General features: G+C 40.1%; 1 protein-coding gene across 4 annotated transcripts; it reads left to right on the top strand.

Annotated features, from left to right (window-relative positions):
- The first annotated feature begins 1227 nt into the window (after positions 1-1227).
- On the top strand, positions 1228-15982 carry LOC118938441 (zinc finger protein 239-like). Of its 4 annotated transcripts, none has more exons than XM_036942407.1 (3): positions 1228-1835; positions 15357-15436; positions 15571-15982. In XM_036942407.1, exons 1-3 carry the CDS (start codon positions 1499-1501, stop codon positions 15646-15648), a joined length of 495 nt encoding a protein of 164 aa, XP_036798302.1. In that variant the 5' UTR covers positions 1228-1498; the 3' UTR covers positions 15649-15982. The 4 variants fall into 4 exon arrangements, 3 of the variants coding, with proteins under 3 accessions (XP_036798302.1, XP_036798301.1, XP_036798303.1); XR_005035717.1 differs by lacking the exon at positions 1228-1835 and adding an exon at positions 14935-15270; XM_036942406.1 differs by lacking the exons at positions 15357-15436; positions 15571-15982 and adding an exon at positions 9395-10075.
- Positions 15983-15993: the final 11 nt, after the last annotated feature.

The following is a 15993-nucleotide window of genomic DNA, read 5'->3' as shown; positions in this document are numbered from 1 at the left end:
TTATGAGATGAGTAATGCATAGACTAAGATACAGTAGAATAGGATAGAACCTAGTCTGTTCATTATATACATCTACATGATGTGTTGTTACACCATGTAGGAGCAGAATAGACCTAGTCTGTTGATGATGTATTGTTACACCATGTAGGAGCAGTATAGACCCAGTCTGTTCATTATATACATCTACATGATATATTGTTTACACCATGTGGGAGCAGTATAGACCTAGGTCTGTTCATTATACACATCTACATGATGTATTGTTACACCATGTAGGAGCAGTATAGACCTAGTCTGTTCATTTTATACATCTACATGATGTATTGTTACACCATGTAGGAGCAGTATAGACCTAGTCTGTTCATTATGTACATCTACATGATGTATTGCTACACCATGTAGGAGCAGTATAGACCTAGTCTGTTCATTATACACATCTACATGATGTATTGTTACACCAACAAATAAAGGGAAATTATATTGTTTTATACTGATACAATATCTCAGAGAAAGAGATTTAGTTTAACATGTAATTCTCAAAAGGTAGGGGTCTGAATTATTGCCACCCATGTTTTCAATACTCTAGCACCCTCCCCTTGGGAGGATAAATACACTGAAATGTTTTATGAGATTAGAGAACACATTGGGTGGGATCTTAGACCGTTCCTCCATACAGAATCTCTCCAGGTCCTTGATTTATTTTGTCTGTGCTTATGGACTGCCCTGTATAATTCAAACCATAGGTTTTCAATGGAGTTGAAGTCCGAAGACTGAGATGGCCGTTGAAAATGTTGATTTTGTGCCCAATTAACCGTTTCTTCGTGGGTGTTGATGTGTCTTGCTGGAAGATCCACTTATGGCCAAGTTTCAGCCTCCTAGCAGAGAGGTAACCAGGTTTTGGGCTAAAATATCCTGGTAGTGGGTAGTAAAGTAAAGTTTATTTATTTTATACAGTCATTTTTGCTCATCTTTATCAAGGGTATCAATAACTAGGTGCTTACTTTGATATCTAGTTATTTGACTGAATCAGAAATACACATCTGGAGTAGATGTAGAGTTAGTTTTAAATTCTCGTAAAACATATTGTTGCTATTTGTACGTGTTGATATAATATTCTTATTTAATGGAGAGGAAAAAACGTTTCCCTAAACTGCTTTATAATATTAAAATTAATTGAAGATAAAACAATTAAGAAATTCCCTCCTCAACTGCGTTTCCTCCCTCCAGACAGCAGACTGCGATATGTGTTTTTTAGGCGATGTTTCTACTGTGACGTATATTCTAGTGGACGGAAGGCTTCTTCAACAACTGCAGCCACCTCCGTAGCTCGCTGGACAACAAAGTCGGAACATTCAAGTTCTTTAGACAATTTACTTGTTTATTTGCCACTATGATTTAAACATACTTATGTGGAAACAACTAGCTACCCCATTTAGTTTAATATTTACGTTGTAAGTCAACTTGTTGGCTGGTTAAGTTAGCACTAGTCTAGTCGCTAATGCTAACATCTCCGACCATGAGCTCACTAAGCTACTCTCCTGCTGAAGAAGAGGAGGTCTGCTGGACGGAGAAAGAAGCTCTCGTGAAAGAGGAGGAGGGAGAAGAGGCTATTACAATACAAAAACAAGTAGAGGGTGAGGCTGTTACCGTGAAAGAAGAAGAGAAAGACGCCTTCAGAGTGAAAGAGGAGGAATATTCGGTTTTTGGAGTGGAGGATGAAGTGAAAGAAGATGAAGAGGTTTTTGGAATGAAGGATGAAGAGGGGGAGATTACTGTCACATTAGAGGAGGACGAAGAAGAGAGGACTGGAGATCTGATTAACACCAGTAAATACAGTGAGTACTATTTTATAAAACAGGGACATTGATCTGATTAACACCAGTAAATATAGTTTTTATTTATCCTTTATTTTACCAGGTAAGTTGACTGAGAACACGTTCTCATTTGCAGCAACGACCTGGGGAATAGTTACAGGGGAGAGATGAGCCAATTGTAAACTGGGGATTATTAGATGACTGATGGTTTGAGGGCCAGATTGGGAATTTAGCCAGGACACCGGGGTTAACACCCCTACTCTTACAGTAAGTGCCATGGGATCTTTAGTGACCTCAGAGAGTCAGGACACCCATTTAATGTCCCATCCGAAAGACAGCACCCTACAGAGGGTAGTCTCCCCTGGGGTATTGGGATATATTTTTAGACCAGAGGAAAGAGTGCCTCCTACTGGCCCTCCAACAACACTTCCCGCAGCATCTGGTCTCCCATCCAGGAACTGACCAGGACCAACCCTGCTTAGCTTCAGAAGCAAGCCAGCAGTGGTATGCTGCTGGCAGAAAGTGAGTGCTATCTTATTAAACAGGGACATTGTTCTCATTAACACCAGTAAATGCAGTGAGTACTGTCTTATAAAACAGGGACACAAACTCTGCAGTTGTTGAACTAATGTGTGATTTTTAAAAGGGCATTCTACACTTAAATATGTTTTTGTACTGTCGGAATTGTTCATGACGTCCTCCAGTGATTTTAAAAAAACTTTTCCTGTTGAAAAGTGATATATAAATACAGTAAAGTATAAGCACATTAAAGGGAAACAAATAATAACAAACAAACAAACGAACTGGAAACATTGGATAAACTATCAACTGGGTCGGCCCAAAACTCGATATAGCAAGCTTGCACAATTGTATAAAATATTCTGGGCTCTCAGTTTCCCGCGCCAGTGAGTTCTCGACCGACACAGCTGTAGGCTATTTGTAAAAGGGATAAGAAGTAATCAGGTATTTTAACATTTCCACTGGATCAGCGTATTACGTTTTTCTCTTTCGTGCCGAGTGGTTATCGAAAGGGCGAGAGCTGGAAATATTTTTTAAATACTTTGAGGAACTATTCTCATTTGCAATTGATTCTGATTAGACTTTGTTTTCTTGCTGTTTGAGGTGAATAAAGGATTACTTTGAGAAGCTCCAGAACTCATTAGTGGTGGTGCGTTACGACAATCAGAAATACTATCAGACATCCCCAAATGGGCACATTTATAGGCCTACATTTGCGCTCAGACCAGGTAGACTAGTCCTACTTCTATATGTGTAATTGGGTGTGTGTCCTTACTCAACATTGCCAGGAGTGTTTCAAACAAAATACAATTAATAAATTGACATCTTGTGAAGTAAGGTCTGGGTGGTCTGCCAGGGGCCGCTTCATTTAGTATCCGTTTAGGTCGGCATGGGGAATGATTGTATTTTCCCATAGTATGTTTTACAGAAGTTGACCGACTGAAAGGGAGTGTAACTTTATGACTTTTGGATTCGGGCTAAACTTTGAACATTGAGATATTAAAGACATGATAGATCAGATGCAGAGTATATAAAGGAGTGAGATTTGTAGAAAGACATAATGGCTGTGGAATGTGCTGGGTGGACGGGAGGAGATCACAGGATTGCTATAAGGGAAGTGGATGGATATCTGTGGATTAGGCGAAGGAAGGGTTGAGGTCAGGTCAGATCCCCTGAAGGGAGTAATAAGGGTTTAGTATCCTGTTACCCTCTTCCTGTTGACCCAGAAGATGTAAGGATTGGAGAGGAGGAGGAGTGTCCAAAGTGTGGAAAATACATTTGTCTGAACTATGGCTGTAACAACCCTTTGGGAAGAATTGAACTTGGTTAAGCTTCTCTAGTGTCTGAGTTATTTACTCTGAAAAATTAGAACCTAACACTATAATTACTGTTCCCTGAAGAAGGGAAACGAGGTGCAAAACCTCTTTGGCCTCGCCCCTTCCTGGGTCGGTGTAGAGCGGTATTAAATTTAAGGAATAAACCCGAGCCTCACGCTCATCACCTGTGGAAGGCGGGCTTCCAGCGAGGCGTGAATTTAATAGCATGTTGTACCTAGTTTCCCTCCTTCAGGGAACAGTAGTTATAGTCATAGTGTTACGCTTGTCATATGATGAACTTCAATTTAAATACGGGATCTTGCTGTCGGACAGTTTTTTTCCATTCTGAAATGCACTCGAACTATGTATCATTTAGTTGCTCCTTATGTTGCGCTGGGAAAACAGTTTATCGGCACAGAAATACTAAATCATTTCAGAGTTTGCTATATCCAATGTTTTTTAACTGAGTCATCTTGCAATCCAAGATGGCGTAGCAGTATGACGTCTTTGCTGTTGTAAATGTTGTTTTTTCATCATTTTTGTATATATTGCAAAATATTTCAATCTTTTTTTTCATGTTTAAATTAAATATACCTTCCGGCAACCCGCCTCACCCAATGTGATACGGATCTGCTATTTTTTAGACCTTATAGCTAGAACCTCCATCAGCAGCTAGCCATCAGAAGCTAACCAGCGAATTAGCTACTAGCTATTTAGTCATTGTTAGCCACTGCTAGTGGCCTTTACCTTTTTAGCTCAGACACCAGCCGCTTTTAGCCTGGATAATACCTGCCAGTCTGCACAGCGCAATGTCAACCATGAGCATTTCGGACTGTTTTTCTTCACTACATCACCGTATTCCTGCTGTTTTTCTCCACCACATCACCGTATTCTTGCTGTATTCCCTCTCTGGACCAATACACCGGATAATCGCAGCTAGCTAGCTGCCACCGAGTGTCAAAGCCTCGAAGCTAGCCTTGAGCCAGGCCCATCTCCCAGCCTGCTCAGTGGACCCTATGATCACTCGGCTACACAGCTGATGCCTCCCAGACTCTTCACTAAGACGACTAGAAGCCACTACATCACCGGATTCCTGCTGTACGCTCTGGATCTTTGCATCGGAGTGGCCATAGTGGCTAACGCCCTTGTCCCGGAGCTAGCACCAGTTAACCTCGAGCCAGGTGCATCTCCCGGCAAGCAAACAAAATTACTCCAGGTACAATACCTCTTTTGCCAATTCTCCTGCACCCTTTGTCAACACGGAGCCCCGCCGATCCATCACGACTGGTCTGCCGACGTAATTCCATCCGATGTGCCCTCAACCGGTCTTTGCAGGACGTCGGTGACGCCCTTGTCCCGAAGCTATCACCAGTAGCCTCGATCCAGGCGCATCTTTCGGCTAGCGTAGTAATGACTACCTAACGGCTTCCCTGGTTCATATATTCCTGATCACTGGGACCCTATGATCACTTGGCTACATAGCTGATGCCTGCTGGATTGTTCATTAATCACGGGTCTCCATTTTGTTTATCTGTCGGCCACAGACTCGAACTCAGGCCCTATGTGTAGTTAACTGACCCTCTCTGCCCATTCATTGCCATTTTACCTGTTGTCTTAGCTGATTAACTGTTGTTGTCTTACCCGTTGTTACCCCTTGGTTCACTCCAGACCTGACTTCCCTCGATCAGAACAAAAACATCCTGTGGCGTACTGCGCTAGCATCGTGTAGTCCACGGAATATGCATTTTTTCAGAGAAGTCAGGAACCAATACACACAGTCAGTTAGGAAAGCAAAGGCTAGCTTTGCATCCTTTAGCTCTAACTCCAAAAAGTTTTGGGACACTGTAAAGTCCATGGAGAATAAGAGCACCTCCTCCTCCCGCCCACTACTCTGAGGCTAGGAAACACTGTCACCACCGATAACTCCATGATAATCGAAAACTTCAACAAGCATTTCTCTACGGCTGTCCCATGCTTTCCTCCTGGCTACCCCAACCCCGGCCAACAGCTCCCCACCCACCGCAGCTACTTGCCCTAGCCTCCCCAGCTTCTCCTTCACCCAAATCCAGATAGCTGATGTTCTGAAAGAGCTGCAAAACCTGGACCCGAACAAATCAGCTGGACCCTCTCTTTCTAAAATGATCTGCCGCCATTGTGGCAACCCCTATTACTAGTCTGTTCAACCTCTCTTTTGTATCGTGCGAGATTCATAAAGATTGGAAAGCTTCCGTGGTCATCCCCCTCTTCAAAAGGGGTGACTCGCTGGACCCAAACTGTTACAGACCTATTTCCATCCTGCCCTGCCTTTCTAAAGTCTTCGAAAGCCAAGTTAACAAACAGATCACTGACCATTTCGAATCCATCCGTACCTTCTCCGCTGTGCAATCCGGTTTACGAACTGGTCACGGGTGCACCTCAGCCACTCTCAAGGTACTAAACGATATCATAACCACCATCTATAAAAGACAGTACTGTGCAGCCGTCTTCATTGACCTGGCCAAGCCTTTCGACTCTGTCAATCACCGTATTATTATCGTAAAACTGACTAGCCTACTGATCCTTAACTTCGGCAATGTCATTGACAAAATAGCCTCCAATACTCAGACTGCATCCAGTTTGCTGAGTTATCACAGTGCCATCCGTTTTGTCACTAAAGCCCCATATAACACCCACCACTGCGACCTGTATGCTCTTGTCGGCTTGCCCTCGCTACATATTCGTCGCCAAACCCACTGGCTCCAGGTCATCTATATGTCTTTGCTAGGTAAAGCTCCGCCTTAACTCAGCTCATTGGTAACCATAGCAACACCCACCCATAGCACGCACTCCAGGAGGTATATCTCACTGGTCACCCCAAAAGCCAACACCTCATTTTGCTGCCTTTCCTTCCAGTTCTCTGCTGCCAATGACTGGAACAAATTGCAGAAATCGCTGAAGTTGGAGACTTATATCTCCCTCACTAACTTTAAGCATCAGCTATCTGAGCAGTTTATCGATTGCTGCAGCTGTACACAGCCCATCTGTAAACAGTCCATCCAACTGCCTACCTCATCCCCATGTTTTTATTTTTTAATTTGTATTTTACACACCAGTATTTCTACTTGCACATCATCATCTGCACATCTATCTCTCCGGTGTTAATTTGCTAAATTGTAATTACTGCGCTACTACGGCCATTTTTTTGCCTTACCTCCGTACTCCATTTGCACACACTATATAGATTTTTCTATTGTGTTATTGACTGTTTGTTTGTTTATCCCACGTGTAACTCTGTGTTGTTTTTGTCACACTGCTTTGCTTTATCTTCGCCAGGTCACATTTGAAAATGAGAACTTGTTCTCAACTTGCCTATCTGGTTAAATAAAGGTGAAAAAAAATATCCTAACTTTATTTTAGTCACATGTTCAAATATCATCAGCTGATCCAGGAAATCATTTTCTGAATGACAGTCGCATGACAAACATCACGACATGCAACAACAACCAAAGTGCTTCTTCATTCATTACTCTGGTAAAGACAGCTATGCCGTGCTCCATGTTGGATCCAACATCCCTACTTTGGTCATAATGTGTAGAGAACTGCTCCTTGATGGATAGGCTATTGTACAACACACAGAGCTATTTTCCTTTATTTGTTGTTAGGTGACGTTATGAGCCAATTTGGCAAACCGTGTACAATCCCTCATTGTCAGGCTGATGGAAAAACTAGCCAAAGAGCATTTTACTGGTTGAAGTGTTTTTTTTTTAAAGTACAAAGCGGTTGATTTGCGATGATGACACAAACATTATATTGAGCAGGACATTCAAACGAGCCTTACAATTATAATCCAAATTAGTGTGAAATGCACTAATAAGCAACCTGGAAATGGAGGTTACTCCCCTGAGTTTTCCCCCATTCAAATTCAGAATACATTGTGAAAAACTAAAATCTTTGCTCACCGTTTTTGCTGCAGGCAGATATACTACATCCATATCTATCGGTTTCCTCATTAGCAGGGAGGTGTTTCTGCAATCAAATTGTGTGTTTATTGCCCTCATGTCGCAATTTTAGCAAACACAGAAAGGGGCCTATATTGGAAACCAAAAGTCATCTGGTACACTGCTTAGAGTTTCAACAACATTAATAACTTATTTCTAGTCTACAATCTTATATGTTACTACTAATGTGAAAACAAGACAATATGACTATTCTTGCTCATTTTAAGACAAATGTCAATGAAGACAAATGTCAAATAATCTTTACATTCATTACAGCCGTCAATTATTGTACAACATCATGGCTACGCTGTTGGCATCACTTTTACAGTGGATTTTCGCTGTTGTGGGCCTTTAACCTGTCTAGGCCAAGTGTTCCGCTAGCGGAACCCCACAACATTCCGCTGAAAAATTCAATTTTTTAAAATAAATATGTAACTTTCACACATTAACAAGTCCAATACAGCAAATGAAAGATAAACATCTTGTTAATCTTCCCATGGTGTCCGATTTCAAAAATGATTTACAGCGAAGGCACAACATATGATTATGTTAGGTCAGAGTCAAGTCACAAAAACACACACAGCCATTTTCCAGCCAAAGATATGAGTCACAAAAAGCAGAAATATAGATAAAATTAATCCCTAACCTTTGATGATCTTTATCAGATGACACTCATGGGACATCATGTTACACAATACATGTATGTTTTGTTCTATAATGTGCATATTTATATACAAAAATCTCAGTTTACATTGGCGCGTTACGTGCAGTAATATTTTAATTCCAAAACATCCGGTGATTTTCCCAGAAATACTCATAAACATTGATAAAATATGCTGTTATTCACAGAATTAAATAGGGACTGATCCTCTATGCAACCGCTGTGCCAGATTTAAAAAAAACTTTACGGCAGAAGCATAATCTTAGAACGGCGCTCAGTACCTGATTATAAACCATTAGACAATTCCGCCATCTTGGAGTCAACATTAGTTAGAAAAAACACTATAAATATTCACTTACCTTTGATGATCTTCATCAGAAGGCACTCCCAGGAATCCCAGTTCAACAATAAATGACTGATTTGTTCCATAAAGCCCATCATTTATGTCCAAATAGCCACTTGTTGTTCGCGTGTTCAGCCCAGTAATCCATCTTCATGGAGGCGCGACCATTTCCTCCATGACAAAAACTCAAAAAGTTCCATTACAGGTCATAGAAACAAGTCAAAACAATCAATCTTGAGGATGTTTTTAACATATATCATCAATAAGGTTCCAACCTGGAGAATTTCATTGTCTGAATAAAAGCCCTGGAACGAGAGCATACTCTCTCGGGAGCGCGCTTAATGAGACTGAGGTCTGCCAGACCACTCACTAAAAGGGGTCTCATGAGCCCCTCCTTTATAGTATAATCTTAAAACTAGGATCTAAAGATGGTGACATCTAGTGGAAGCCCTGGGAAGTGCATGCACATCCATAACAATCAGGGATTTAAATAGGCTCTGTTTTGAAATTCGACTTCTCACTTCCTGTTTGGATTTCTTCTCAGGTTTTTGCTTGCCATATGAGTTCTGTTATACTCAGACATCATTCAAATAGTTTTAGAAACTTCAGATTGTTTTCTATCCAATGCTAATAATATGCATATATTAGCATCTGGGACAGAGTAGGAGGCAGTTCAGTTTGGGCACGCAATTCATCAAAAAGTGACAATGCTGCCCCCTAACCTAACAGGCTTAACCATCTGTCTGACTTTGTTGTTCACACAGGAGAGAGACAGAACTACTGTGTATCCTCTGGGGAGCCTCAACAACATCATGATGCTGACAGGGCAGAGAAGAGTCTCTCCACAGCAGAACACCTGCGCAGATCCACAAGGAACAGATCTCACTGCTGTTCTGATTGTGGGAAATGTTTAAAATCTTCATCAGAACTTAAAATACATCTGAGAAATCACACGGGAGAGAAACCTTACTGCTGCTCTTACTGTGGGAAGAGTTTTACTCTGTCAACCCACCTGATATCACACCAGAGAACACACACAAGAGAGAAACCTTATAGCTGTGATCAATGTGGGAAGAGTTTTCCTCAGGTAAGAAACCTGATATCACACCAGAGAATACACACAGGAAAGAAATCGTATAGCTGTGATGAATGTGGGAAGATTTTTACTTGTTCTAGCTATCTTGTTGTACACCGGAGAACACACACCGGAGAGAAACCTTTTAGCTGTAACCAATGTGGGAAGAGTTTTACTCGGCCAAGCAGCCTGATATACCACCAGAGAACACACACAGGAGAGAAACCTTATAGCTGTGCTCAATGCGGGAAGAGTTTTACTATATCTAGTGTGCGGACTAGACACCAAAGAGAACACACACACAGGAGAAAAACCTCATAGTTGTAATCAATGTGGGAAGAGATATGATTTAAAAAAATATATATTTCACCTTTATTTAACCAGGTAGGCTAGTTGAGAACAATTTCTCATTTACAACTGCGACCTGGCCAAGATAAAGCATAGCAGTGTGAACAGACAACAACACAGAGTTACACATGGAGTAAACAATTAACAAGTCAATAACACAGTAGAAAAAAAAAACATCTATATACATTGTGAGGAGGTAGGCGAATAGTTATAATTGAGTAATTATGATTAAACATCAGAAGATACATGGAGTTGTTTCATGATATCAATGAATTAATGTCAGAATGTAGAATATTAACACATTGTAGTAGGAGTATTATAACAATGTCACATTGTTGATGCCTAAATATTTGCCCCCTTATCAAGTGATTTCTGCATGATATGGTTATTAACCTCAGGGGGAAAAGTCCATGCTCTGAATTGAGAGAGTATTATTTATGAGATTCAACAAAGTGACTAACAAGAAAATAGTTGTTACACTTACCACGTTGTTGACGCACTTGAATCAAAATGCAACACTTCAAAATGTGGCCAGCTGTTTTCTACAAATTGTCCTCTAGCCAGTGATGTACACATTATTCCCAGATTCCGTGTGGTTTTTGAGCTGTTAGTTTTAACAGGATGTGCAACCTCATCTCCCTCCTGTCACACAATTGATTTCAACATGATGTCGTTGAGTGATGACAAAGTGTTGCGTTCCTTTGTTTAGCGACCCCTACATTTAAATGCATCACTCCAAAATGTAGCTGACTGTCTTCTGCAGGTTGTCCTCTAACCATTGATCTAAAAGATCTCCCATTTCCATGTGTTTTTTTAGTTGTGTTCGTTTCAACATCACGTAAACCTGATTTCCCCCCTAATCGATATCAGTGATTTATTGCTACTTGTCAAAACAACAGTGTTTTTGGTGCTTGTGCAGTTTATAAGGAGCTTGTTTAAAAAATACAAGTAATATGATTATTGTGGCAGTTTGTGTACATAGCACATTTTATGTTTTCAATATATCAAACTGTTTCTATATATTGGTTATTAATTTAGACACGTTAACTGTGTTTTGACATGGGACACCGAGCAAAATGTAATTGAAAAGACGACAATGCCCAACGTCCAATATTTGTTTGGTTCTAGTTGAAAATATGTATTTTCGGGTCATTTTTTAAATTACTTTAAAACAACGTAATTTCAGTAGCCGAGTGGTTTGGGCCAATAACCGAACGTTTGCTGGATCGAATCCCCGAGCTGACAAGGTAAAAATGTTGTTCAGCTCCTGAACAGGGTAGTAGAACAGTGGGTTCTAGGTCGTCATTGTCGATAAGAAGTTGTTCATAACTGACTTGCCTAGTTAAATAAAAAGTGGACTAGAGTTCTTGAAGCTAGTGAGTTTTCAGATTCTATAAAAGAGAATTTAGAGAAAAATACTGTGTATTATTTAGAAATATTTTTTTCCTGTCTTCAATTGTTGACAGCCGGTCTATATTGGTGAAGGTGAAGCATTGTAGTTGATTATAATGCGAAATGGAAGTTCTGTTGGTGAGCTAACTTGTCCAACAAAAATATAGGATATTTGTCTTAAGGGTGAAGATTTTACAGGCTTTGGTTTTTCCATTTGTGTTTTGAGGTTGGACTTTAGCACGTCTAGCTCGTTAGCAAGTAGGACGCACTGATTGGTGTCACCTCCTTAGTCAGTATGTGTTACACCTGTGCTGGCTTGTCCATCTCGTTAGTGGGAAGGTGTTTCACCTGAGCTGGTCCGGGTTCTATTTAAGAGTGTCTGGCCCAGTGCTCCAGTCAACACCTTTTTGGTTTGCCTCTTCTTGGGCAGATTTAGTGGGTGTCTTTTAGGTCCCAGTTGTTGTTACTAGTCAATTTTCAGTGGGCACCCTCAGGTTCTTTCAGAACCCTTCCTAAAAAAACAAGCTTAAATTTTGGGTGTGATATTGCATCCGATTAATATTTGAATCAATGGAATTGCATTAATGTTCATTAGTCTTTCAATTGTTAGTCTTCTGTTTGTTGTGTACTAAATATGTTTATTTTCATTGTTTTTTCCTGTAAAGCCATTGTGTTGCATTCATGCCTGAAATGTGCTGTATAAAGAAAGCTTGATTTGATTTCAACAAAATGTTATTTTTTTTATTTCACCTTTATTTATCCAGGTGGCCAGTTGAGAACAAGTTCTAATTTACAACTGCGACCTGGCCAAGATAAAGCAAAGCAGTGTGACAAAAACACCACATGGGATAAACAAAAGTACAGTCAATGACAGAATCTATATACAGTGTGCAAATGGAGTAAGGAGGAAAGGCAATAAATAGGCCATAGTGGTGAATTAATTACAATTTAGCAATTAAACACTGGTGTGATAGATGTGCAGAAGATGAATGTAGGGATGCAAAGGAGCAAAAATAAATAACACGGGGATGAGGTTGTTGGGTGTGACTATGTACAGATGTGCTGTGTACAGGTGCAATGATCGGTAAGCAGCTCTTTCAGCTGATGCTTAAAGTTAGTGAGGGAGATATATGAACCCAATGACCGACCAATCGCAAGACTCTTGGTCCCTCTTAGTATAACAATCGGTATCAATCCCATAAAGGATTCAACTACTGAAAACAGGAACAAAGAAATGGATCAACCAGATCAAGCCTGCTGAAGGTGTGGTGGAGTTTTAAACACCACCCCCGGCTCTACCAGGGGCTCGAGGTGGTCTCCCACAGCTCTGCTTATGTCATGTTCTGTGACCTTGCCGTTCCATTTCTTGACCTCCCCTGCAACACAGAAATAAACACATTCAGTCATATATAAAAACACTCAAAGTAATGGATATGGAGCATCTATGGCCTCAGTTACACCTGGCACCTTAATGTGACTTCTGTCATCCGATCACTCTAAGCTGCATTAGGTTCAGATCTACCAGGATGGGCCTATGACAGTCTGGATGCAGTCAGGCCACTGAATATAAATATTCAATATAAAAGAGATGGGGTGAATGAGTGGGGAAAAGTGTGACACAAATTACCTTCATAATATCAAAGAACAAATGTGTGTCTGAGGGAAAATTAACTTTCATACAGCCAGAAGGGGTGAGAAATTACACCAATATCAGTGGACCATTTGCACTAATGTAAATAAACATAGATGGAACATAATCCCTCTTGCTGACGTGATGCACTGCTAAGGGGACATAAATATTTACCATCTAAACCATGTGTGACCTCTCACCTCTCTGGATATAGAAGTGTTCTTCCTAACCAGTCCCTCAACAGCTCTCTGACTGAGCTCCACCCTCATTGGGTCTTCAGAGGAGAGGAAGGCTGAGGAGGGATGGAAGGCTGAATGGATCAGTCAGTCAATAAAGTGTAGAGCTGCTGTCTGACAAAAATCACTATTTTAGTAGTTCATTAAAGTAAATAAGGCTTTATGACTGCTGAATACCAACTATAAATCACTTAGATCATGTAATTGCAGGTAGAGATACATCCTTGGGACGTCCCTAGCCCATTGAAGTTAACATTTAAAATGGTTAAGGTTAGGGGTTAAGGTAGGGTTTAGGGTAGGGATGTCCCAAGGATCCCGGATAGCATTGACCATTGTGCATTCTTCTGTCTCTTTTACATAGCAGGTTCTGACTTCTGAACTCGAAAATATGAAATATCCTTATTATGTGAAATTGAATGAAACAATAATGTATGTTGATGCTAATATGATGTCCAATATTCTATGATGTTTCTATATGATAACAATAGAGTGATATATTTAATATGCCATATACTATTTTTTTAACAGTTTCACTAATTAATTTTTATAAACGTAATTATTATGATTCAAGGTCAGTTCACGTCTCACCTCATACTGTATTGGAGCAGCAGCAGCTGACTTGATCGTTGATGCTAATCATCATGTTTTGAATCTGAGAGTAAATAGATCCGACTACAATTCTAAAAATGAAGGGTTCAACTGGAGTTGTTCTAAGATCCCCTAAGAACCGTAGGGTTCTTGGTCAATGAAAAACAGCCCCAAAAGGTTCTTCAAAGAAGTTGTTAGAAGATGGGTTCATCGAGGAACCTCCGTTGTTGCTGGACTTCTTCCGGGAACTTCGCAATTACAACTGAAAACGATGGTGACAATTTTGGATGCGACAACAAGTTAAAAAGGTTAAGTTGGGTTGATGTTTGGCTCTGAATATGTCTAGAAATAATAAAACACACTAAAAATGAATAACGAAGACAATGATGGTTTACTGTGAATATCTTTCGCAACGTTACTATAGTTAATTATCGTAAACATTAGAAAGCCGGGTTTGACCGTCGGGGTTGTATGAGCTACAGTAAAGTACCGTTATCTAGCTAGATAACGTTATGTCCTAACTAGGCACAACTAGGTTTGGATTATTTCCCTCAACTATATTCTATCCTATTTATTGTATATCGTTTCCATGAAGCCAAAATGGCTTTACACTCATTAACGTAAGTTTCCAATCTAGAGCAGTTCTCACTTTTGTGAGAATGAACTAACTAACTAAGGACGGTGACATGTCCAGACGAGATGTTACAACGAACTGAATCGTCAATGGAGGTCTTCCTCTTTATATAGCCTGCTACAGCATGCAATACTATTAACTCACATGGGGGCATAACGTTACATGTACAATACTATCCCATTTTGGAAACCTTACATGGACAATACTATCCCATTTTGGAAACGTTACATGGATGACCTCTTGTCGAGGGAAATTAATATCTTAGATGGTAGCTGGAGATTGGATTCAAATGCATAATGGTATTACAGTGTCTAGACTAGCTCTTTCTCCAATATGTTCTATTTTGCATTAAATTGTATATATATATATATATATATATATATTTGTTTTAATGCTTTTAAGACTATTCTTTGACACATTTTATCTTCCTTTGAAATTCTTATAGGACAAAACATGGACACAATGCAATTGGGATCAAGAAGAAGGAACAGATATGTTGTAGGACAGCTGCATTTGAAGTGTACATTAAACCTACATAGCAGTCAATACAAACTGAAATCTATTAGGATACAAATGTGTGCAAATTATCTTTTCAGATCTTCTCAGAAATTAATCAAGTCCATGGAATGGATATAGACAAAAATATAATTCAAGGACTAGCAGAGGTAGAGAGGCGAGGCAGGGGTTAGGACATCATCCTGCTATTTTGACAGTCCCTGAAGGACAATACAGAAGAGGTATTTGCTCTTATTCCTTCCCTTTCGTTAATGTACTTTGTAATAAAATTAGCAAGTGTAGTAAGATCATTGCTTTACTTTACTAGGACTGGAGACCACAGCAGCGATCCTGCTCTTGCCCTACCTCTTCAATGAGGGCCCGAGTGGCCTTTATGTCCGTGACAAGGTATGCCTATGCCCCAATCATCTGTTTCTTCATAAACAGAGGTGTGCATGCTTATATAAAACTACAGCTGAACATTTGTTATGTTCTTTGTTAATTGTTTGTGTATTAATCTTTTCTTACTTTTGTTGACACAGATTTCACCGCTCTTCACTCCTTCACTGCACATCGGCGGAAATCCATTTCACCATGAGTCAAATCCCGCTGGCCTTTGATGGGGAGAACATCCACGCCCTCGAGGACATCCCCATGGGACTTGGGCCTCTGCTAGAGATGATTTTTTAATTCCCCTTAAATTTCACAAAAATTTCAGAGAATCACTTATGTTAAGTTACTGTGTTCTGGGGATAAGAGAAGTTGGGGTGAAGTTACCAGGACCGGTCATAAAGATGGCAAACTTCCTAACATAACTATGTGGATACGATATACACACTAAAGCTGAAAAATCTGTATTTAGCATCAAGTCTACAATATTGTTAGTTTACCTATGATTCATTTTGAATGTGTGTTGTTTTTATTGTACATCATTATTTATGATTCTTTTAATGTCATGAAAAGCA

Source organism: Oncorhynchus mykiss, chromosome 13, assembly GCF_013265735.2.
Source record: "Oncorhynchus mykiss isolate Arlee chromosome 13, USDA_OmykA_1.1, whole genome shotgun sequence".
NCBI classification, from domain to species: domain Eukaryota; kingdom Metazoa; phylum Chordata; class Actinopteri; order Salmoniformes; family Salmonidae; genus Oncorhynchus; species Oncorhynchus mykiss.
This window is presented reverse-complemented; position numbering and strand designations above follow the sequence as displayed.

Coding starts and splice junctions, on each gene's coding strand:
- LOC118938441 (XM_036942406.1), top strand. CDS start 1,499: ATGCTAACATCTCCGACCATGAGCTCACTAAGCTACTCTCCTGCTGAA. Junction 1,836..9,394: donor GATTAACACCAGTAAATACA/GTGAGTACTATT, acceptor TTGTTCACACAG/GAGAGAGACAGAACTACTGT.